General features: G+C 37.8%; 1 protein-coding gene across 1 annotated transcript; it reads right to left on the bottom strand.

Annotated features, from left to right (window-relative positions):
* Positions 1–1,855: 1,855 nt before the first annotated feature.
* On the bottom strand, positions 1,856–24,331 carry Slc30a8 (solute carrier family 30 member 8). Its single transcript, XM_090338724.1, has 8 exons — positions 24,261–24,331; positions 18,815–19,008; positions 13,858–14,004; positions 10,739–10,892; positions 7,464–7,614; positions 5,039–5,144; positions 3,325–3,459; positions 1,856–2,001 (listed from the first exon to the last, which is right to left on the bottom strand). The coding sequence occupies exons 1-8, from the start codon at positions 24,329–24,331 to the stop codon at positions 1,856–1,858; spliced, it is 1,104 nt and encodes a 367-aa protein (XP_090194850.1).
* Positions 24,332–25,171: the final 840 nt, after the last annotated feature.

The raw sequence follows: 25,171 nt of genomic DNA, 5'->3' as shown, positions 1-25,171 counted from the left end.
CGGAGTACGTCCTACTAGCAGGTCAGCCCGCAAGTTTTTTTCAATTAGTTCAGGTTTCTTCTATTTTTAAATTTGTATTGTATTTTATTGTAAAGGTGATCTACAGAGGGATGACAGTTACATAAGTAAGGTAATGAGTATATTTTTCTTTTCTTAGCCAGCATAGGTGGGCCTTAGGATAAAATAGATCTAGCTTTCCAATCTGACCTTGCTTCTAGCCCTTGCTTTGTATTTGTCATGGCCTTTGGTTCATCTTTCCACTTCACCCTTTGGCTACAAGGACCTTCATCAATGCATCAATTTTTCATGGTTGCTCTCATGTTCTTGTTTCTTCTAGAACTTTATTGTCCCTACAATTCCCTTGGCTAACACATATTTTGTTTCTATCTCAATTTAAAGACTGTTTCCTCAAAAAATCTCCACTGACCTACCTCCATCTAAATCAGCCTCTTTCCTTCATACCATTTGTTACCCTTTGCTGTACATCTCGGCGTATTTATCCACACAATATCTGTTTCCTCTGACTAAAAAAGTAGATCTTATTTTTCCAGTCCTGGGGCTTGAACTCAGGGCCTGAGCACTGTCCTTGCACTTTCCTCAAGGCTAGAGCTCTACCACTTGAACCACAGCACCACTTCAGGGTTTTTTCTGTATATGTGCTACCAAGGAATTGAACTCAGGGCTTCCTGTATGCTAGGCAAGTACTCTTCCACTAGGTCATGCTTCCCATCTAAGAAGTAGATCTTCATGAGGGCAAATGTCATGTCAGTTTAGTTCATTGTCAGGGTTTGAACAGTCCCATGAAAATTCATGGTGTTGCTTAACCTTGGGAAGTACTAACAAGTCAAAAACTTAATCTTACCATGGTATTTGTGGATGAGAACTTTGGGAGGTAATTGAGGTTAAATGAGATCATAAAAGTAGGATCCCAATTCAATGAAAGGAAGAGGAAGAAGGACTGAATTAAGATGCTCAGTACCTCTGACCATATGATGCTAGATACTGCCTTCTACAGACATTCCTTCAGAGACAAAACCACCAGATACACTTGCCTAATTTCAAACTTCCCAGCATTCACAACTACGAAGTAAATAAACCTTCTTTCTTTTAAATTATTCTGTAGAATTCAGTTACAGCAGAAAACAAACTTAAGGCATTCATCCATTGCAAACATCTACACACACCTCTCTGAATGAATGACTAAATAACGTTGGTTAAGTCACTTCACTTCTTTGAGAATTATGGCCTATCTATACCATAATGGCATTCATTCCAGACTTCCAATTTGTTAATGTGAAATAAAGTGACACGTCTAAGTACCATCATACAATAATCAAAGAATTGTGCTCCATAAATATTAACCAGAACCTATGCATTCTTATCTCATTTCTTTGACCAAACTATTTTCCATGTGACACAAGCTAAATACTATCCCTCTCTCTGTTTCCACATTTTCTTACATTATTAACTTATACTTTATGAAAATTCATAAAAGCAAAGATTTCATAATCTCTCTTTTTTCCAGGATTTTTATGCAGAGAAATAAAATGCAATTTGGTAATTCTCATTCTCAGAATGGGAGTTAGAGGGGGGAGAATCTGTTATTGCCTGTGTTCACAAATAGATATTGTTACAGTTCCATTTAGAAGTAATCTATACACACATTCCCATCGTTTCACACAGCTACAGGTGAGTATAGAATCCAGTCAAATGATGGTTCTAATTGCATCTTTCTTCATGCTGGATGGAACTAGATAACAAAGAAGCAAATAAGCATTGTTCTGCATCGTGACTCTCCAATTTCTTCCTTAGCCTATTTCATAAGTGCAGCTGGTTGCACGACACTGTGACTGAGCTAGTCTTGGGGTTCCTCACAGAAAAGGCAATTTGGGTCCTGGTCAGCTGGAGATTCCACCTGAATGGTAAGCATGTGCATGGCACAACTACTCCGGAGGGCTTGAGCAATCCTCTTCTGCACCGTCTGGCTGTTCTGGCTAGGCTCTGTTGACAAAGGACCACGGGGAGATTAGCACTGATTGCACTCAAGGGGAAGGATGGCTGACGTCAGCTCCGAATGCTCAGTTCTAGGCCTGTAGAGAACACAGGCAGAACACTCAGAAGACACCGTACTGGCTCTGACAGCTACACTCGCACAGACAAGAGAGGGGGTGCTCTAAGGTAGTGAAGACTCTTCACTGTGGGTACAGTCATGTTCTGGTGCTTTGTACATCTTGGAGCTGAGAATAGAAGATGATATGAGCTGTAGAAAGTATCAAAGCAAAACTATTATTTCATATACCCCTGCTCACCAACTCCAGAGATCTCTGGTTGCAGCCCTTGGACTTAATTAGAATTTATATTAAGGAGAATTGACAGTCTCAAGGAGCGTTTAGAGTTCCCTACAGATTTTCCTTAAAGCAGAAACCCTTGCTGCCACCCTTTCTCCTGTCTCAAATGGTATCTGGGGGCTGAAACATCCCCAACCATTGTAACCTAATTGTTCACTGTATTCTTCCATTTGTGGTGAAATATTCTTGTAGAAGATGCTGTAAATCCCCTGAAGCCAGATCTGAGCCCCTGAAGATGAGGATGTCTGAGAAAATACAGCTCTCAAATGACTGTTACCAGCTCTTCTGTCTCCTGCTTCTCAGTAAGTTCTTGAGTCATTTTTTTAGCATTCTAATAGCATCCTTGCTTGACATGAGCTGTCTCTTAAGCAGTGAACGATCTCCCACTCTCCACTTCTCCCAGCCCTAAGACATAACAGGAACAAAATTATTTTCTACTTGCCAAAGTGTATTGGTATAAACCAACAGCCTAAGAAATTTTTCACACCAGCGCAGAATTTCTAAGCACTCACTGCCATACTTTTTTTTTTTACCACCACATCTGGTAGCTTGTTAGAGCTGCAAAGATAAGGCCTGTGTATTCCCTCTTCCTGTACTGAGTGTGCATCTTAGACATAGGAAATAGTTGAGATTTATTTTAGAATGCTTATTTTTGGTCAAGAGACCACCAAGCCAGACAGGTGAAGTTGACCTTTGAGAGTCTAAGCCCTGTACCTGGGGACACATTTAGCCCTTTGTACTGTCTCTTCTCTACTATCCACTATCAGCCCTGAGAGAGGATGCTGTCTGGAACACTGTTGCTATGACAACATTGATAAGTGGGTTGGATTTCACAGGCCCCGTGCAGTGCAAGATACTTCAGGATTGTTTTGACAGGCAACAGACAGTAAGGGCAGCTCTACAAAGAAAAAAGAAATTACGGACTTTTCAGGACAAGGACTGGATCTTGTCTAGAGTGTTTATAAAATTCACTGACCTGCAGCAACATGAGCGGAGAGGATCACTTGGTTTGTTGTTAAAGACCAGATATGGAGACTGTGCACGGACACCACACCGTCCACTGCTAAGAGAATCTCTTTCATGCCATTGTAACTCAGGCCCTTTGGTACACCTGGAAAAATTAAGCGTGGGAGGCTGTTGTCACTCAGCTATATACAGTTCACTGAGATGGCCTGAAACAGGTTGTAAAGTCCTAACCCAGATGCCAACTTGTCTCTGTCTTTTGGGCTTCAAATATTTACAAACCAGGATATTTTACAGGGTTTACCATTCATCAAAGGTCTGCAGACAGACAATTTGCAGAATTTACTATGCAATAGCCAACAATAGTAATCATATAGTAATAGCTTATTATTAAAATAATTAGGCTTTTCTTAGTAATCTTCTCACACATGCTAGAAAACAAAATGGAATAGACTGGAGTTAGGTGATAAGAAATTCTAGGTTAGCATTCTCAAGGCAACTTTTGGGAAACTGTCCAAATTGTATAACTTTTCTGATTCTAAGCATATTTATAATAAAATAAGGGTGATAAAAATTATGTGTACATTGTGGAATTATTTGAAAGCAACTCAGAAAACGTAAGTCCTGAGTTAAAGCCCCACAACCTACAAACAAATAAAAGGAAACAGAACACATTTAACTAATACTTATGCCCAGCTCTGGATTTAATTGTCTAGTATTCAGGAGGAAAGAAGGGAGGAAGGGGTGAATGGAGGGATGGAGAGAGGGAAGGAAGGAGGAGCAGGAAGGGGAGGGAGGGAGGAAGGGAGGAAGGAAAATTTAAATTGTGCTATAGATGTAGGTCAAAATGTTCAAACTCTGCCTCCAATCTAGCTGGAATTATACAGGCCCTCATCACCATGCTTGGCCAACAAAGATTATCCTTGACAGTGAGGATGGTCTCTATTATCTAATCCACACCCACTGGCCACTGGAAGACACAAGGAGCCAAACAAACCACCAGAATCACAGGGCTAGATTGGCTGTGGAAAACAGGGTTAATAAGCATGAAATCCCACTCTAGGCTGAGTGAGCCAGCAACATCACTTCCTTAGCCAGCTATTCCCAAGTCATATTAAAACTCCACACTTTCTTTGTAGCACTTACAAAGGGTCGTTTCTCTGTAACCACTGGCTAATCTCTTTCTCTCCCAACTAACATAGCCTCTTGAGACCAGAGCTAGCCCCTCCTCTGTTTGTCTTTGTAACTCTCCTTTGAGCATACTTTTTTGAGCAGTGTCAGACCCAGTAAGCACTTGCTTGGATAAATAAATAAAAAGGTCACCCTGTTGTTCTTGTACTTTGAAATGTGATTGGACATAGATATTCAGTTATAATGAAATGTGAAAGGTAGATTTTTCTTGTCTTTCTTCGCTCTTTTTCAAGTATACCTAGGAAAAGGTTTATGTCTTTTGCAATATTTCCTTCCAGTGTTATATTTATAATTAGCATTTGGTGTTCTTTTATACCATGAGATTTCATTGAACAGTTGCTAAAGTTGTAAACAAAAGCCAATTCTTTTTTAATTGATTCCATGTAAATAAAATATTATTTTCACAAAAATCCCTCACCAGTTTTAATTTCATCTATTAAAGAAATTAGCAGAGAGCACACCTTAGAGTCACAACACTTTGTGGCTAAAGGAAAGAAAATCGTTGATCCAAAGACTATTGGTGAAATCACTCATACCTTCCATAAGCAGGATGCAGAGGTCTTTTAAAATCATGATGGTCCTGGCTACAACCATGATGGAAAACATAAACGTGCAGATTGGGTCAGCAATCTTGTAGTCTGGCTGGAAATTAGAGCAACTTAGGTTAAGAGATATCACACTTCCTATCAAGAAAGCCTGATTAATGACATAAGTACTCTTCCCTGTTTGTCTCCCTTCTTGGTCATCTATTTATCCATTTTACTCTTAGAATCCAGTCAGAATAAAGTAAGCTCTTCTCAAAAATCCAATCCTTTCTTCTATATTTAAATTATAAATACCTGATTGGAGATAATTGGACACACTCCTTTTCTAAGGACTAAAGTGACACCAGCAATGGTGACACACATCTGTAATCCAGTAGTAGGCAGAGGCAAGAGACCTCTGAGCTACATAGATAAGAGGCCTACATGAGCTATAAAGAAAATAAAAATTAAAAATTAAAAAAACATAAAAGTGAAATATATTCACTTTAATATTCTCTCAAAAGACCCGACTCAACATTTCTCAAATAAAAGGACAATGTCTGTAATGAAAATATACAACAGTGGCCCACATTATCCAATGTCTTTCCTTTCCTAGCTATGATGAGGAAAAGAAAGGGTATCACTTACACAGATGCTGCAGATATCAAACATCTACGCCCTTGGTCTTGACTGATTGGGGTTAGATTTTTTTTCTTCTCTACAGTATGATACATACTTGAGACGGGAATCTTTGAGGTTGTCCTAATGGTATAAGCCGAGGCAGGATTCTTCTTTCTTTTCACTGATGCCATGGATATCAAGGAGAGACATTTGCTGCTCTGCCTCTGATGAAGTTCAATGCTAAGGAAAAGTCCATGCTCTGTTGTCTCTAAGAAACCCAGCATCAAACTCTATCATCATGTAAGGATTCCCTCAAATTCCAATAACCTTTATAAATTTTAGCTGTGTTTTTGTGCCTTAGACTTGAAACTTTCAAAGAGTCTTTTGTCTACCTGACTTCAAATATGTCATTGTCACTTTCGCTTACATCTTTTCACATTTTCGTAAAAATAAAAAAGTAAAGCCTATGAAAGTTGAACAGTCATGATGCAAAAGGAAAGAACTAGTCCGCTACAGTCACTCAAGTTTGTAATCTTAGCTACAGTCTTGTAATCAAGACTGTAGTTGAAGTTCAGCCCAGACACAGAGTTTGTAAGAACACTTTTCAATTACTAAATTTGGGCAGTGGATTGTCCAGTCAGCCAGTTAGGTGGGAAATACAGTTCAAATCAGCCTTGAAATACACACAAGGACTTAACAGAAAAACAACTAAAACAAAAGGCCTGGAGATGGATTCAGGGCCTAGAGAATCTGACTAACAATTGCAAAGTAAAAGAGTTCCAACCCTAGTATCCCAAAGAAGGAAGAGCAAAAGTTATTTTCCTTCTTTGTCCGACCTACCACACCCACTTGCCTCTGTTCTTGATGTTCCTAGGTAGAGATATATTGTAATATTTATTGTTCAAGATCAGAAGCCCAGAAGTAAAGCCTATGAAAGTTGAATAGTTATGGTGCAAAAGGAAAGAACTAGTCAGCTACAGTAACTCAAATTTGTAATCTTAGTTAGTTGGGAAGTATAGTTCGGGACTGGAGTCAAATTTCAGGTACTGAACACTGAGTTAGGGAAAACAAGTGTCTCCTGTATTACAAGCAATGCTGGCAGGACAATGAATGAGTCAGGTGTTTGACACTTCCCCAACCAAGCAACAAGTATGAAATCCAAACCCAGAAATATCGATCTCAAGCAGTGACAAGAACAGGAAAAAATTGTTGAGATACATTTATTTTAGTATGGTGCTCAAATGAAAGTTACATAGTTTTCTGGACTTGATAACACTAGTTTCCCTTATTCTTATCTTGCTTTCAATACATGAATACATTCAATAAATTTCTGCCAGGAAGTTTACATTTCACCTACAGTCATGGGAGGGAGGAATCCGGGAGATTAATGGAATGAGTAAATTGATCAAGAAGCACTTGTAGCCTGACTTATAGAATCATTACCTCTTTGTACAACTATTTAATAATAAAAATGTTAAAGTATGCATTTTGCTTATAAATGTCAGAGACCTCTTCTGTGTTGACAACCAAAGGACTTTAAGGTGTTCATAATTTCATTACTGCCCATTTTCATTAACATTGTGACAAAATGAATTACTGTCTTAAAAGACCAGCAACCTAATAGCTAACGACAACTGCTCTTAGGAACTGGGGGACGACGAAGGCTATCGGCTTTGAGTATTTGTTTACTCTTGTAATGTGGTTTGATTGTCAAGGTAAACATAGGTTGGTGATACTAACAATTTTGGAAGATGAGCATCTCTATGACCTAATCCATATGTTTATGGTGATGGTAAATAAATTCAAACACACTCACCTTAAAGTAGATAAGAAGGGCACTGAGAAGCACACTGATGCTCTGGACTACACCTCCGAAGGCATCCACAAAAGCTACTTTCACACAGCCTTCTGCTTGCCCTTCCTCATGAAGACAGCTAAGGAATTTCTGGTGCAGAACCACAGTGAGACTGTAAGAGAGCACAGTATTCTGAGTACACAGAAGATTCAAGCCTTAAAAACCTGTGCAGTACACTGACGGAGTTGGCAATGGTATTTTCCAAAATGGCAGTAGCTAGGTAATTATGTTCGATTCCTGAACATGAATGCATCAGAGAATTTTTTCATTTTCACACACACAAAAAAAGTCTCCTCAGCTTTTCATACACCTAACTCTACCCTGTTTCACAGGGAAATGGGAAGGCATTGTTTCTTTGATGAAAATCATGCATTAATCAGTGAAAAGGGGGAAAAACTCACTCACTTGCTAAATGTCAGGCACTAATCTAGGCTTAATGTGGAATTTCGTGAAGCTTAATTAAATATATTAGTTTCACATGCATAAAACAGAAGAAAGTGCTAAAATAGGAAGTAATAAATTTTAACAAAATTGTTTTATTACCCCTTTAAATTTATTTAATTTTATTCATTTCCATGAATATTTCGATCATTTCCTAATATCCAGTGGTGCAAGTCCTTAGTATGTGGTTATATCCAGAGACAGAAATACATTCATTTATTACCAATACATATACCTACACACATTTATATATTACATTGCAAAGTTTAGCGTTCTTCGAGGCAAGATGATAGAATAATAAGCTCTGTAAATTTTACATCTCGTAAAATTTTCAAACAAAGATTTTAAAGCCCAGAAATATTGTTTGGGATACTAGATATTCCATTCTTTGTGCACCCAAATACCTATTAATTCTGAGTCCTTCACCAGAAAGAAAAATGATTGTTGTTACCAAGATTCAGTCATTCCAGAAGACAGTTCTCAGATTGTTAGTGTTGGGTAGGAATTTATTCTTCATTATGTGTAAGCCAAGTCCTTTAATAGTCTATACTGACTTCCAGTTAATAGCTTTTCTTCCTATTTGTCATGTATCCTTATCACATTGCCATTAGTTCTTTAACACCATTTATTTAAAAAGAAGGGAAACTTTACCTGGGAATTCATATGGCAGACATTTGGGAAAAGTTTGGACCATAAAGTGTAAATAGATGTGCAACCCCATATCGTTTTGTGATAAAGATAGGGATCACACACACACACACACACACACACACACACACACACACACACACACACACATTCTTAATTATGCTGTATTTCCTAAGAGCTGGAACCATGGTACCATATAAAGGTGTTTGACTTAGAGAAATAGATTGACTCAGCTGAAATCAAAGGTTATGCTAGAGTTAAATAGGCTGAGGGAAGAGAATGTTTCAGGCAAAAAGACAACAACAAAACCCTAGTCTGCAATAAATAGCCTTAGGGTCTGTCTGCAACTTTTGTCACAACTTCTGCTGGAGCTATCTGTCCTGATATTGGGTCCCCAAGGAGCAGATTGTAGCTCTGATGTCTCTATAATTCAGATCATGCAGGGTCTGATAACACTGGAAACCCAATGCTTCTTTGAGGAAGCATTCTATGACTAGAATGGCTTTTTTTCTGTAAATAACTACCTCCTTGAGCAAGGAAGGCAGCTTTTCTGTCCCAGTTGTCTTTGTAAATGTGCAAACGGCTGGCAATGTTACGATCAATGTTCAGCAGCAGGTGCAGTAGAACAAAGAAAAAAAAAGAAAAATTGGGTATTAAGAATTTGGAAAGGGAAGCCACGTCATGAAGATCCCAGATTAATGTGGTAGTTGGCTAGGTTAATTGTTCATCTTTGTGTAGCATCGACACCATCTCTGTGACATAGGCCTCGCAGGAAATTATTAATACTCTAGCTCTTCCTGCTGCTCTGAAGACATATTGTTCTCCTCATGCAAAGATGATGTTATTGAGCCCCGGTCAGCAGGACATGGGCTGTGGAGCATTTATATTCTAGAAATGATAGATTTGCATTGATCTGCCCGTATTCTTTCTTCCAGTGCCAATGTAAAGCTCAGTTTCATATTAATTGGTACGAGATAGGATCAAGTTAATGATAGAGGATCAAACATCATTCTTTATTTGTGTAGCTTAGGGATTTTAAGCAAACTGAAAGATGAGGAATCAAGGTGTACAAGGCAAGACGCTTAGAGTGACCTAAGGGAGAAATTTCAAGCTACCCTTGCTGGCATGTCCTCTAATTGGAGAGATTCCATCCCACTGTTTGTTAAAATCCATGTTATATCACTGCTGTCTTCATTTTCATGTAAAAAATAAACCAACTCCTAACATAAAACAGGCTTCACTGAAAGATGGGAAGATGGTAAATAGGTAGTAGGGAGTGAATATTGCTTTACTTGACACTTGATATCAAGAGGGTTTTCTTTTTAAAATACTTTCATAGGCTTCACCAGTTAAGATATAGATATAGATATAGATGTTCTGAGGCTTGAATTCGACGTCTTACACTTTTATTTGGCTTACTTTAATGAAGGCTGACACTATACCACCCGAGCCACACCTCTACTTCCTGCTTTTCAGTGGTTAGTTGAAGAGTCTCATAGTCCTTTCTGACCTGACTGGCTTTAAACTGTGATCCTCAGATCTCAGACTCCTAAGTAAAAATTATAGGCATAAGCCCAGATTCAAAAAGTTTCTGGCATCAGAATATTTTAGATTGCAGATTTTCACATGAGAAATGCTTGACTTTTACATGATTTTTTGATACTATATAATACATCACTGCAAAGCCATAATGGCAAAAGACAACACAAATTTATCTATATATCTAGCTGGCTATCTATCTCCTATTCTTAGAGGTGAGATGAGTCAAGTGGGCTTACAGATTGTCATTCTTTCTAGAGTGTATAGCAAAGAAATATTCTCTTTTTTATTGTCGGGGTGATGTATAGAGGGGTTATAGTTACATTCCTCAGGTAGTGGGTACATTACTTCTTAAACATTGATACCCCTTCACATGTTTTTCTTCCACTTTCCTTCCCCCCACTCCCAATGTATTTATTATAAGTTTATAAACTAACTGTAGCTTCCAATACAAGGAAAACATGCATCTTCTGACTCATTAGTTTCAGATATTTGAACAACGTGTTAGGTGTCTAGCAGGTTCGTAAGTAGAGGACTTGTTTTGAATATCCTTATCCAGATAAAGAGGAAGGTAAGCCAGTCTGGCACTTAGTGTGGAGATAACTTACACAACATTGGCCACCACCGCACAACTTGAAACGATGATCATGATGGCTGCCCGGATCTGGTAATCGGGGTTCATCAGGCGCTCACAGGCCATATACAACAGCACACCAGTCACCACCCAGATGAAAAGGACTGACAACAGGGCACTGAGGATCTCTAGAAATTCAAATGCATAAACAGAGCCAATCTCAAAAACTCCCACACATCACACATCACCTACTCCTCACAAGACCCAAAACACATTTTTCTTTTGCCCTTGGAAAACGTTTTTAAAGTAATCCAATCAACATTTCACAAAGGAAAAGAGTGGATGAATTTGAGAACCAAGTTGAGGCAGTTTAGTACCTCATGCACCACAAAACCAGTGTCTGAGTTTATTATGTTCCTTATTTCTAAGCAATTTCCAGCAAATTTGTAGAACAGATTAATTGCTGTCTGCCCTCACTGTTTTCCTGGGGGATTTTAATTTAAACAGGTGCTAAAATGATCGAAACTTATTAGGAGATGAAATAATGAGACACAAGAAGGAAAATGTGTTTAGAAACTCTTAATTTCCCCATAAAACATTTACAACTTGCCAGTAACAGCACCTTTAGTGGAATAAAATAATAAAGAGGGAAGGCTTCTGACGATACTTGATGAAAATAAGTTGTAGTTGCCAGTCCAACATACTGCCAACACAGAGGACGTTCTGAGGCTTATCTACACTCGAACTGCCTTCTGGGAGCAAGATGAAGGCAAAGAAACATCAGTATTGAGACATTTGCATTCATATTTCAAGATAAAGTAGTACCACCTCAGTCCATTGAGGAAAGTACCTTTGCTCAGTTACTGTTCCTTCAAGCCTCCCTTGACCTCTCCCCCATCTTGCAGATAGATTCTAAAAATCCACATAGGTCTACAAGCATTCTGGGAGTCCCTGGGCAACCATGGGCCACATTGCTGTCCTTAACCCCTTTAAATTAACCCCAGACATCAGACTCCTTCAAGCAGCACTCCTACTGCTGACTATTGCTTCTCTACTACAGTCACTTACACACTCTTTATAATATTTACCATGTTCAAGAACTGCCTTTCTTAGCTACTTCACATTTTCTTCATACAAATTTACTGCATAGGTCTGGATTCTTCCTAAACAGTAACCTATAAAATTACCAATTTGATAGTGTTTGTTTATTTTCTCTTACAGGTCCTGATATGTAATTAATATTTATGTGACACTAAAATCATCTGATTTGGGCACCAGGAGTTTGTCCTAGTGGTACAGTGCTTGCCTAGCATGCACGAATCCCTGGTTTCGATTCTTCAATTAACCACATACACAGAAAAAGCCAGAAGTGGTTCTGTGTCTCAAGTGATAGAGCACTAGCTTTGAGAAAGCTCAAGGACAGTGTCCAGGCCCAGTTCAAGCCCCGGGACTGCCAAAATAAAAATAAAGTAAAAAATCATCTGACATTCCAGCTATAGATCTTTTTACACACTGGGGCAAATATTTAGGATATGGTTCAAGTGTCAGACCTATATGATCTGCACATCACTAGTTATATTATTTTATACAAGTAATATAACCTCTCTGAGCTTGAGTTTCTTTATCCATAAACTATGTATGACAAGTTGACTTATTATTGGTTGAATTGTGTCCTTTCAAAATTCATACTTGAAATGTTAATCATAATGCCTCCAATTCTGGTGTTACATGAAAATAGAACTCATAAACAGGCAGACTCGTGCGGTACAGTGCATGCCTATCAAGTATAAGGCCATGAGTTTAAACTCAAATAAAATAGAATAGAAAAGAAACTAGTATTCTTGCAGATATAGTTAGTTAAGATAAGGTCATATCAGAATAAGGAGAGTCCATAACCCTGAAAGGCAGGAATACCAATTCTTAGGGGAAATCTAGACTTCCACCATGCCCCATGGGGATGCCATGTAAATATTAAAGCAGGGATTTACAAACAAGGTACAATGAAAAATTACAACAAACCACCAGGGATAAGAAAGAGGCATGGACCCCCTTTACATTGATTTCTCCATCAGTAGGAAAACAGAACCATAACTACTGTTCCCCAGAGGCACAGAAAATTCAGGCAGAAGCTCTACCACCTGACATAAGGAATAACAGAGGCAAAGAAATGGAGTTGCTATGGATATCTATGTTGGAAAGGGTATGTGTGTAAACAGTAGCCAAATTTAAAACACAATCCCAAAGACTAAACCCTTATTATGGCCTTGGGCTACCACCTACACAAGAGCAAACAGTTAACTGTGATGAAAGAAATATCTCCAAGTAAGGAGGTTTTTCCTCCTTCCCTCTCTTTCTTGTGGTTGATATTGATTGAACATATAGTCATCTCGACTATCCATTCACAGAATGTCTGTTTTAGAACATTTTCTGCTGGCATAACAGAATACACTAGACTAGATAGCTTATACAGAACGGAAACTTATTTCTCACAGTTTTAGAGTCTGGGAAGCAACCAAAACCAAGGTGTCAGTAGCTGGCAAGGGCCATGTACATGACACATGATAACATGGCAGAAGGACAAGTAAGCATACACAAAGTATGGAGGAAATTGAGCTGAACTCATCTGTTCTATACCATTAATCCATTACTGGGAACACAGACCTTGTAACCCTATCACCTCCCCCAAAGGTCCCATCATCATAACAGTAATAAATTTCCACATGAATTTGCAAAGCAACACTTGAACCATAGAAATAGATGACTGCTATACATGCTCAGGAAAATCCATATGTTTAGTCTCTGTAACTCTCTTGGGCAGTATAGGCTTTATTTCTCAATATGGCAAGAACTTTAATAGAGGAATTTAATAAATAATAGCATGGCTGTTCCCCCATACTGAGATCCAAGAAATGACACTGCTGATGCACATCGTCCTTTTGTTCCGTGGAAAAGGAGAGAGAACCATTAGTCTGGCTGCCCAATGCATAAGTATCAAGAACAGACATTCTTTATACATGTGTGTTTTATAATGTGCATTGGATTCATTCCCTTAGAAGGATTTTCTAACAAACCTTTGTTCTTCACCTTTCATGTTTTATGCTCCATCGGACTCTGAGGCACTATCCTGTCAGTATTGTTAAATAGATTTTATACCTGCTCGGTGCCACCCAAATGTCAGCTGCTTGGAAGGGGGCTTCGATGACAACCACAAGGAAAAGATACTGAGCAAGAAACTGTTCAGGTCAATTAAGAGATGGGCAGCATCAGTGATGACAGCCAGACTCCCGGCAATATGTCCACCTACAGGATACAAAATATTATACACTGAGTTAAAGGGTCCAGAATGTAGCTAAATTCATATGCAAACTATCCAGAGTTGACGAAAATATTCAGGCTCAACAACTTCAGAAGAGAGAGCATTTTTCAAGTTGATTTAAGCCACTTGGGATTCCCAATGTGACAAAGAAACAGATCCAGAAAGTGACTGGGATTTGAAGTTTTGAAAAAGCAAGTTCTAAGATGCAACAACTCCTGAGTGAAGAAAGATTGGAAAGTATGAAACACATATGGAAGACATTCCACTTAGACTGAGGCATCAAGATTCAGAAAAGGGGCACAGAAGATGAGGGAGATAGACCAGATTCAAAGACTAGCATATTCCAAGTGGACGTGCTAATTTGTAAACTAGATGCTGCAATCTGTATTATTGATTGATTTATAACTTTCGCATAGACTCTCCTGTTTCCTTGGCTCTACTAATTTCTATTATCAACCTCAGTTTGAGATCCTTGTATAAACAGTAGAGAGAGAAAAGGAAATGGACAAAATATTTTTCAAAAGGACTTGTAGAATGTAATAACAATCCAATGAAGGATGAGAATAGAACCCAAGGCACATGAGTCCAGTCTTTCTTCGCTCTCCATTTAAGGTGTTTCCTCATTTTTCTAAATCTCCATTGAAAAGACCTTGAGGCTCTAAAATAGAAATTAAAAAGAAAAACCTTGTCCTTTTCTTCTTGAGCGGGCTTGTTGCTTGAGAGCAATAACCTTTATTGCTCTCACTACATCTTCCCAGCAAAGAGCTTCTGCAGACTGATTAGGCCTTTCTGCAAGTGTTTATTGCCTTGTGTGGTACAAAGCAACCAATACTGTCAGTCATCAGCTCTTCCATCATCTGACTCACCTTGTCTCGCCTAATGATTAAAAAAATTACATAGATGGCTCATAATTGCAATAATCCCCACAGACTTTGGCTCTAGCTGTAGTTAATAACTGGTTTGTCAGAGTTTAATGGTCTGAAGCAAAGTAGTCTTCAAGCTTGTTACTGAGCTGTCAGTGCAAAAATCAGAATGATTCATTAGGCAAAAGGCAACATTTTGCTAACAAATCAGCTGTCCTTCCAATTATCCACTAATGTTGTTCTATCTGCCAAACTCCGTCATGATAATAAAGCTGTGTTAATAATGCATTATTTCTTTCCTGGAGAATGACTAGATGCAGATAAGCTACATGCTGCAATCTCAGCAGTGAATGATGATTCTGTGCTACCGTGGAAATGTGGCTAAGTCAAGGAAAGGAAGTCTTATGGGAACACTTCAACAGGCTCAGCTGAAATCAGGAGGAAACTGAGAAAGAAATACAGCTTGCTTTAGAAGAAGCACATGACTATGGAGAACTGGGACCCCAGAATCATTTCTTAACCATCAGAATTCATCACACGAACCATCCAGAAATCTGTGCCTACCACTGAATACTGTAGAGCAAATTGTTTGCAAGTGGTGGTGTGTGGTTGCACTTACATTTGCTTCTAAAAGCATGGGGTATTATTGAAAGTTAATTCAATCATTCAGTCAGTTTTTATTGAGCCCTTACTGTACATGGTTCCAGGAGAGGGAGCATGGAGCCCTCTCTTCAGTGATTTCCTAATACTCATTTGCTGTGAGACCCCACTGATGGTCTAAGGAACAGAGAATAATGGGGAGTCCTAGGAAACTCTTCAAAGAAAACAGTAGTGTGCCTTAGCAAGAAAAAAGGGGATTTTCCCCAAGAACAGGAACAAAGAAAAGGAAGAACATGTCACCATTCTAGAAGATCAGAAAGTATAGAGTGTAAGAGGAAAAATTGCAAATGAGAGTTGATGGGGATAAGGACACTTGTGGGAAGTAGTCTATGTTGAGCCCTAATTTACCATGGATTACGGTTTCTACTGGAGATTTGGAATCAAGGTTGTGTCATAAGAGTTTGTATTTGAAAGAAATCTTTGTAAATGATGACTTGGAAGGAGGAGAAGCTGGTGGCTCAATGTAACTGTAAAGATGAAAGAAATCATGGCAACTGTATTAATTAAGGCAGTAGCAAGCATATTTATGTGTTATTTGTCAGATGTGTAGAGCAGTGATCAACAAGAAGACAGGAATGACACAGATAGAATTCATCTGCTTAGGGCTTATGGGGTAAAGGTGACAGCATGGAAAACTGGAGATTCACATGCAGAAGACTAAAACTTCAATCTCTTATCAATTCAAAGTGGACCAAGCCCTGATAGTTTAAAGCTACTTCAGGGAAGAATATATAAAACAATAGAATTTTTGGCATCTATCATAGCTTCTTGTACATGATTCAAATAACTCAGCAAATAGAAGCAAAGATCGACAATAGGGGTTGAATTAAACTAAAAAACATCTGCACAGCAAATAAAATCATCACTAGGGTAAAAAGATAACCTACAGAATGGTAAAAAAAAATGTTTTGTCAGCTACAAGTGACAAGGTATTTACAGCCAGAATCTATAGGGAGCTCAAACACAAACTTTCAAAGAAACAACAACCCAATTAATTCGTGGGCAGATAAACTGAACAGACATTTTTCCAATAAATGACAAATGACCTGTAAATAAATGAAGAAATCCTCAATATCTATAGCCATAAAGGAAATGGAAATCAAAAGCCCATTGAGATTTCTTCTCCTGTCATTCAAAATGGCCATCATCAACATTGCTGACAAAGATATGGGAGAAAAGGAACCCTCGCATACTCTTGACAGGACTATAAACTAGTGCAACCACTATGGAAATCAGTATGGAGGTGTATTGCATGAATAAATGGAGATGTAAAAATGAAATTGAGGCTAATAAAAAAATAAAAGAAGTGAATAAATGGTCAAAATATGTCAGATACCAATAAAAATAGTTGTGCATAAATGATGCTGAAAACTTGATTGCTAGAGAAAAAAGTTTTCAGTTCTTAGAGCATGTAATATATGTCATTTCACACTGATGTAAAAGTTAAATAAAAAGTTTAAACAACTAACAAAAACATTTATGTTTGTTTCTGGGGGGGGGGTCTGTCGTGGGGCTCGAACTCTGAGCCTTGGCACTGTCTCTGAGCTCTTCAGCTCGACTACCACTCTACCCCTGGACCCAGGCGCTGTTCCTGAGCACTTCAGCTTAAGGCTACCACCCTACACCTTGAGCCACAGCACCACTTCTGGTTTTCTGGTGGTTAATTGGAGATAAGAGTCCAGCTCGGGCTGGATTTGAACTGCAATCCTCAGATCTCAGCCTCCTGAATAGCTAGGATTATGGGTGTGAGCCTCCATGCCTGGCAGCATTTATCTTTTTAACAAAAGAGAATATTTCTAACTGCTGAAATAAGAAAAACAATAATGACATAAATCTTATCAAAATGAAAAGGTTTATGCATTTACCTATATAAAGCTTAAAACATCTCAAAGCCAAAATAAAAATTAAAAGTTAATCAGAGAACTACTAGAAGCAATTTGATACTTTACTAAATATAGTTTCCACTGATAAAAATATAGAGACTTAGAAAAGCCTCTGAAATCCATTGAGCAATAAACACTTAAAGGAAGTTGTATATTCATAATAGAGTGAAATGCATATCAATAACAAGCATACAAAAATGTTCTAAAACTAATAGTTAAAGAAATGAGTATTATAATTAACCATTCACTATATATTAACAAAGTTTGAGAAGATTAAAATGTGTTTAGATAACTATTTGAATAGTCTTCTTGTAGATCTGCAGACATGCAAACCATCTCAAGGCTTTTTTGGATAGCAGTTTGGCAATATGAGGAAATAAGGAAAATATTAATGTCTATCAAGCATTGTTTCCATGTTTAGAAATGGATCAGAAAGTGTTGTGCTCAAGGTTTGTCCCTGTAGCATTGTCTACAAGCAGGAAAATCCCCCTGAATTTGTAGCACTAATGATATGGTAAGGTGGGGGGAGGGAAATAGGTACAAAACATGAGAAGGAGTATCAATGTGTAAGAAGTAATGCACCCACTATCTGGCAAATATAACTGTACCCCTTCTATTCATTACAATAATAAAGACATATCTTTATTAAATGTAAATTTCAGTGGAGCCTATTATAAGATATTATTCAGGTATAAAAATGTTTTCAGAAATAAACACTTTTTTGAACCATTTTAAAAAAAACCTGTGAGCTATACATAGAAAATGTATTGTACAAAATATCCCATAATGCTATTGGAGATTGCCACTGAAATGTAGGTTAGTAATGGAATTTGTTCTTTCTTCTATTTATGTGCACTGTGTAGATTGTTACTTTATACATACAGAGCATATTAACATTTAAAGAAGAACTTAAGTTTTACTACTACTCTAAATGACTCTAATGGTTTATTTGTGTGTTTACTCAGTCAGAGAACCCTTCCTGGACAATACTGTGAGAAAAACACCTTTTCTATCAAAGTTGTTTGCTTCCTTTCTATTAATCTTCTGGGAATATTTTTTTCTGAATAGTTGCCTTGGCCACGTGGCTTGACCCTTGTTGATTACATTTTATTTGCATCCTCTTCCTGAACACTTTAATTAAGACACATCCTGTTAATTAAACCACACCCTTCTGAAGATTGTGAACCTGAGCTCCGCCACTGTGAGCACAATGGGCAAGGCTTGATGGGTCAGGAATAAAAAGAGAGCAGCCTTCTCTGTGCCCTTGCTTGCCAGAATTTGGCTAATGGTGCACGCTTCTGCAGAAGTAAACTTTGCCTTATCTAGTTTCTTTCTTTATTGCGCAACACACAAACATCCCAAGCAATTTTTAATAGTACTCGACTTACCCACCACTTCTGCAATCATGAAAACAAAACACACTGCTGAAGCTGCAGAAAGTTTCCACTTGGCATGCACTTGCTCCTGTGCTCTATTTTCTGTGGCCGCTGAATGACATTGACAGCTGCCTTCTGGTTCTAGTTCTTCTGGCTTTTCTCCAGAACACGGATCTTTATTCACGGATTTGTGTTGAAGTTCCACACTATGGATAAGTTTGATGGGAGCAAGGAATGAACAAACATCTCACGCAAACATCTCCCTGACAGTACTATCTATTCCCAGACCAATGATATGACACTTCATAACTGGTTAGGAAATCATCATTCACAACTCTGCTACAAGAAGTATCAAGTGTAAGGAACAAGGAAAAAAATCTTAAACCCACAATTACCATAAGTTGAACTTCCATTTGTATCCAGTCGATCACTGACTAATGATTGTGAGACAAAGAGGTGCAAGAGACATCAAAAGGACAGGAAAAATACAGCCGACTGATGCAAGACCTTTCCGGGTATTTCACTTGGAAAGTATTAAGACACCATGCCATTAAAAAGTAATTAAATAATCAGGGGTTGTTGTAAAAAATTTTTTGCATGCGCCAGACAATGATTCAAGTTCAGATGGAAATCGTTATAAGATCACCACACATTTTCATGCTGAGTCCTTGTGAAGTGTCAGGGACCTTTCTTATCCCAATGCAGGCAATCTGTACAATTCAGTGTCATAATGAGGTCTGAAACCCTATAGTTTCAGAGCAGACAGGGACTAACAGTCTATAAAATATAAAGCATGGCTTAGGACCATTTATGGACTCCTAGAATTTCACAGAAAGAAATATTATAGATAACAATTAGTCTAACTAAACGTTTCTTAGCTGTATCTAAGGTCCAGAGAATTAAAGCTGAGTGACAACAACTCCCCAGGAAAGGAGAAGGCAGGATTGCAAACAGTTTTCCCACTCATTCACATACAGCCTTCCTCACTCAGTTTCAGTACATTCGAAGCCCATTTTTAGTGTTGCAGTTGTCAGCGTCCACAGATTGTGAACTAATCAGCTTTCTAAAACTTGGTTAATTTGTTTGAATGCATTAATGAGATTCTTAGAATTAAGCATTTTGCATTTCTGGCTTCTGAAGGTTAAGAACACAATAAATGAGCTTCTTTTTTCATAAAATTTTTATTGTAATTAATAGAAAGGTTACATTATATTCACCAGATAGAAGGTGCATCAATTCACAAACATTGATACCCTTTCTTATGCTTTGGTCCCCATTTCCCTCCCCCCACCCCTCATCTTGTTTTCCCCCCTTCCCTACTCTATTTCAAATAACCAGATAAACATATGTACAATATATAAGATAACAAGGTAAAATGCTGTAACAATATGAGATAACCAAAGGACAGAAAAAGAGATGAGAGATAACATAGCACATTAAGAACAACAATCACTCATTATATGGCTTTTGTTTCAATATCCTGGAGGTCCTTTCATTTAGCATCATCCTATATGGCCTTATATATCTAGGTTTTGCAAAACGAGCTTCTTCTTAAGGAGTTACTTCATTTGGCTTATCTTCTGGAATTAAAAGTCAAGGTATTGGCTTAGCTGATGAGTATAATGATGACAAATTATAGTTTCATTTTCTGAATAAAGTCATATGTATTCATTATAGAAAAACTAGAATTACATAAAAGCACAAAGCAGAGAAGAGTCATACTTCGAAGAGAAAATCATTGTTGCTATCTATCTTATTGCATAGCTTGTGATATACAAATACACATTTTGGCATAATTGGGTATACACTAAGAATGTTTTTGTTTGAAAGTTCAGAAAACAAATGATCAAGTGAGAATTCTTGGTTTTACAGCTGAAGGCATCTAGAATTATAGAAGGTTCAGGCACTATTTTGAGAGGGCTGTGGATGTAGTTCTCTGTGCTTTAAGTTCAGGTTGGTTTTCTTCATTGTAGTAGAAAGGTCACAGGATGGAATCAAGCTGTTTTCTTCTTTTCTCATGTAAAGAAATATATCTTCTCTTACAAATGCTGTACAAGATCCTAGAAGTGCATTCCAATATAGACAAATGAGAATCAACTAGTATAGTCAGAAGAATATGAATGGGCCTATCAGCTTAGGCCATTGCATTCACACAAGTGGCTAAAACCAACCGTGCAGTCTCCCGAGAACAGAAAGCAAGGAGACATGGTCACAGCTCTGTGAGAGGACAGACGACATTGATCTGAAGAAGACTATAGTGCTACATCAAGATTCTAAGGAACATACACTTTAGAACCTGACTCCTAGAAAGAGGAATTACTTAATCCCTGTAATTTCTTACATCTCAAATATAATTATTTTCCATACACATAGAAAAGTGTATTTAGTCTAAATATGCCATAGCATAAATAACTGATTTCTATTATTCAACAATTTTCTCTTTTCTAATTATTTGCTCATATAAGTATGGCTATGATTCATATTCTTATGGTTCATCTTTGCTCAATATTTTATTATCTTCTTAATAACTAATCTTAGGAAAGGAATTACTTGATCCAAAGGCACTTATCTTCCTGTGAATTTGATTGCATTTTATCAAATTAGTTTTGGAAGGTTTCTATCAAGGTTAATAGCACTTTGGATTTTGAGCAGGTCTATATAATCTTTGTAAGCATAAGAGTCATTTGGAAAAAAGCGACAGAATTTTTCTCTCTCTAGCAAGCTACCTTTTGCCTTTGTACTGTAATGCCCACTCTTGTTTAGTATGCTGCTCAACAAGCATAGAATGCTGTGGTTACTGGTGGCAATCAACTCTGAGGCGCCATGCAGTATGGTGCAGATTTGCTCCCTTTGAGCTGAGAGGCAAGTATAAGCAAGGCAGGCACGTTTACATGCAGTGACATGGTCTCATCCTATGAAATAAGCATCATTTTATGTTTCTCATAAATCTTGTGATGGGAGAGAAACAAATAGCAACGAACCAAAAAAGAGAATTTAACCTAGAAGAACTTAAAGGCTGCTCCAAGGCAGGAATCCTACCAGGAGTATACCACCAAGAGAAGTATGGAAAGATAGGTCATTCTTGCTTTTTGATACTGGTTTTCTTTTTCTTTTCTAAGTTTAACTGATATGGGGACACTGAGCTGAATTTGCTCCTTGAAGCAAACACTAAGGCTGAAGTCCAAAAGAGGGCTTCAGACAGTGTCACTGAAATTAGATACATGCTTAGAATCTGAGCATGGTGGCTTGTGCCTTTATTCTCAATTGTGCTGCAGATAGAAGTCTAAGGCTGGCCTAGGGAAAAAGTGAGACCCTATCCAAAAACTAAGCAAACAAAAGGCTGGGATGTAGCTCAAGCAGCTGAGTACTTGCCTAGAAGAACAAGGCACTGAATTCCAATCATAAAATACATAAAAAGAAAGCAATTCGGGCCGGGAGTTTGGCCTAGTGATTAAAGTGCTTGCCTAGCATGCATGAAGACCCGGGTTCGATTCCTCGGTACCACATACATAGAAAAAAACCAGAAGTGGTGCTGAGGCTCAAGTGGTAGAGCTCTAGCCTTGAGAAAGTCCAAGGACAGTGCTCAGGCCCTGAGCTCAAGCCCAGGACTGGCAAAAAAAAAAAAAAAAAAGAAAGCAATTCGATATAGTCTTACATGTGTGTATGTTTGTATATTATGATATGGACAAACACCCACCACCTTCTCCAGGCTCACAAAAGACTCTATGCCTCTGAAAGTAGTTGTAAACCAAAGTTAAAATACATTCCTCATCTTTTCATTACAGCAAAGTGATCTAAGTGTCTCTAGATGCCTAAGAGGCTCTTGACCTGAAAAATGATGTGAATTCTAAGAAGTACTATTTGAACAAGTGGGTTATAAAAAGTGAATGCTATGATACATCACAAAACAAATATGAATTTGTAATTGATGAATAAATCTCAGTAGATTCCTAGACCTTCAAGTCTGGTGAAAGCTTATAAGAATAGGAATAAGAAACTGAGTAACATAATAAAAGAATAAAAGGAAGAGATAGAGCAAATAATTCTTTTAAAAAACAGAGAAAAGTTTTGAGAACCTTAGAACTGCAAAATAGAACTTATAAAGTGAATTTATTTTTGAAATCTTACAGAAACATTTTTTTCATTTTACTTTGGTTGGTTAAGTGATCTTATTTCTCGATTTTCATAAGAGTTCTGATATTTTTATTTTTACCATTTGTTTCATGTTGACTATATTTAACATGAAAATACTGCTTTTGCTTTCATATAACTTTCCCCAAGAAACTAAAATCACTAATCCTGTGAAAAGAGGGGTTAACATGCTAGGAGTATGCCTAGCAATAGAGTGCTTGCCTAGCATGCACAAAGCCCTGAGTTCAATTCCTTGGTATCATATATACAGAAAAAGCCTGAAACAGGACTGTGGCTCAAATGGTAGAGCGCTAGCCTTGAGAAAGCTCAAGGACAGTGCCCAGGCTCTGAGTTCAAGGACCAGAAACTGGCAGAAACAAAGGGATTAAAAACTGAGGTGCCATCAAGTATTTCCAAGATTCCATTCATTTATTCATTCATTCATTTATTAAATATATTTTGCATGCTTGAAGTATTCCTATTCTCTCACATGTGCTAATGGCACTATGTTTTAAGACAAAGATTTTAATCTAAGAAAGATATAAGCAGTGACTGAGTCAACACTAATAGAGATTATAGTATAAAAATGGGGAGAGGAAAGAGGAAGATGCTTTACTTTTCATTAATTAAATTAATTTTAACTGATATATAAAAGCATGAAAATTATTCCTGTGAATTTCATTTGGTGTTTCAGCGCGTTTAGGTGTGCGCTGTGCTCAAGTCAAGCTAAACATATTTGTCTTCCTTAATTTTTGTCATTTCTTTTTAGCAAAACATTTGAAATTTTCTGCGGTTTGAAGTCTGTTGGACCTATTTACAATCGCATAGAATTGATATCTACAGTCATGATGCTATCGGGACATGAAGTTTGAAGTAGGAGAATGCTCCTCTGGGGAGGCATGTCTTATTGAATGGATAAAGGACATTTTTGATGCAGATGCCCACATCTACTCTCTTGCTCAAGAGCTTGTTTTGAATAGAAAAGAAATTACATTAGTGGCATATATTTTAAAGTATAATTTTATAAACTTTAGTTTCTATCTTAAAAGTGAGACTAATTGAAGAAGGCGAAATATAAACATACTGGATTGGATATGTCAATTTTCTTTAAGAAAAACCATTGAAGGGAAGGAAAGAAAGAAAAACTACAAAAGAAAACTATCTTAATAAAATGCTTCCTTTATGCATTTATAACATTTAAGAAATAAAACAAACTATGTAGAGAATTGCATTTTTCAGGATGCAAATTGTACAAATCAGTTGATCTGTTCTAAAATGTCTACCAAAAGCATAATAAAATGAAGAAGCAGACACAAGTGTCAGTTACCTGTCCAGTGTGAAGGTATACATCTTGACAGCTTTGTCATTCACAAGGTAAGTTCTTTCAAGAAACTCCATGATGTCTGGGATGAAAGCTGTTGTTGAACTCACAGTTCAGTTTGGGAAACAAAAGTAGCATGGAAATGATTCACACACTTGCTAAAGGGAATCTACATAAGCTTCTAGAACTTAAATTAATAAATCTCCATCATTGTCTTTAGTAGGTCTACTGAAATTACAGCCTCTTGGAATATCACCTAGACTCTGCTCTCCTATACACTTGCAGGTGGGATACTACAGTGTGGTGTGTGTGTGTGTATGATTTGATTGCACTTTCTAAAGGGTAAAGGAGTTCAAAGGTTTTTCTACTAAATGCTGATACTACTAAAGCTGATACTGCTACTAAAGCAGTTTGAGCTTTACAATACACACACCTGAATGAGCTGCAAATAGCTGTCCTTCTGCTCTTTGTAATCTGGTTCTCTCCCTCTCTCTCTTCCACTCAACCCCCCCCCCCCGCCTCTTTTCAGGGTTAGTGGTGCGATGATCTCTAAACAGCTGTCAGGATTTGCTTCTCCTCCCCTAGGACTGTTTGGGATTTTTATACTGAAAGAGAGCAAAGGGGTCGTTAGTTACTGAAAATGGAACCTGTTTCCCACAGCTTTGAAACACTTTGACAGACTGTGGGAAGGACAGACTGTCCTTCTGGGTGACAACAGACCCCCTCCCCCGTCTCATCCAAGACTTTGGAGTGAAATGTGTTCCCCTTCATTGAGAACACACTGCTGAGGATTAAAGACTAACCCCAGGAAACTCTGTCAGGCTCACCTATCATGTTCTCAGGAATAAAGTCTTCCAAGTTGCTCCTCGGAGACCTGCAATTCACAGACTCCCAGGAACTGACATATTATTTCTGAA

This window comes from Megascapheus bottae, chromosome 9 (genome assembly GCF_031878675.1).
Source record: "Megascapheus bottae isolate mThoBot1 chromosome 9, mThoBot2.hap1, whole genome shotgun sequence".
Classification (NCBI taxonomy): domain Eukaryota; kingdom Metazoa; phylum Chordata; class Mammalia; order Rodentia; family Geomyidae; genus Megascapheus; species Megascapheus bottae.
Note: the sequence above shows the minus strand (reverse complement) of the source record. Positions and strands in the feature narration are given on the sequence as shown.

Excerpts from the sequence above, each read along its gene's own strand:
- Slc30a8 (XM_090338724.1), bottom strand. The coding sequence starts at position 24,331 with ATGGAGTTTCTTGAAAGAACTTACCTTGTGAATGACAAAGCTGTCAAG. Across the intron at positions 14,005-18,814 it reads CATGATTGCAGAAGTGGTGG|GTGGACATATTGCCGGGAGT; the intron begins GTAAGTCGAGTA and ends TGTATCCTGTAG. Across the intron at positions 2,002-3,324 it reads CTCCGCTCATGTTGCTGCAG|AGCCTAGCCAGAACAGCCAG; the intron begins GTCAGTGAATTT and ends CTTTGTCAACAG.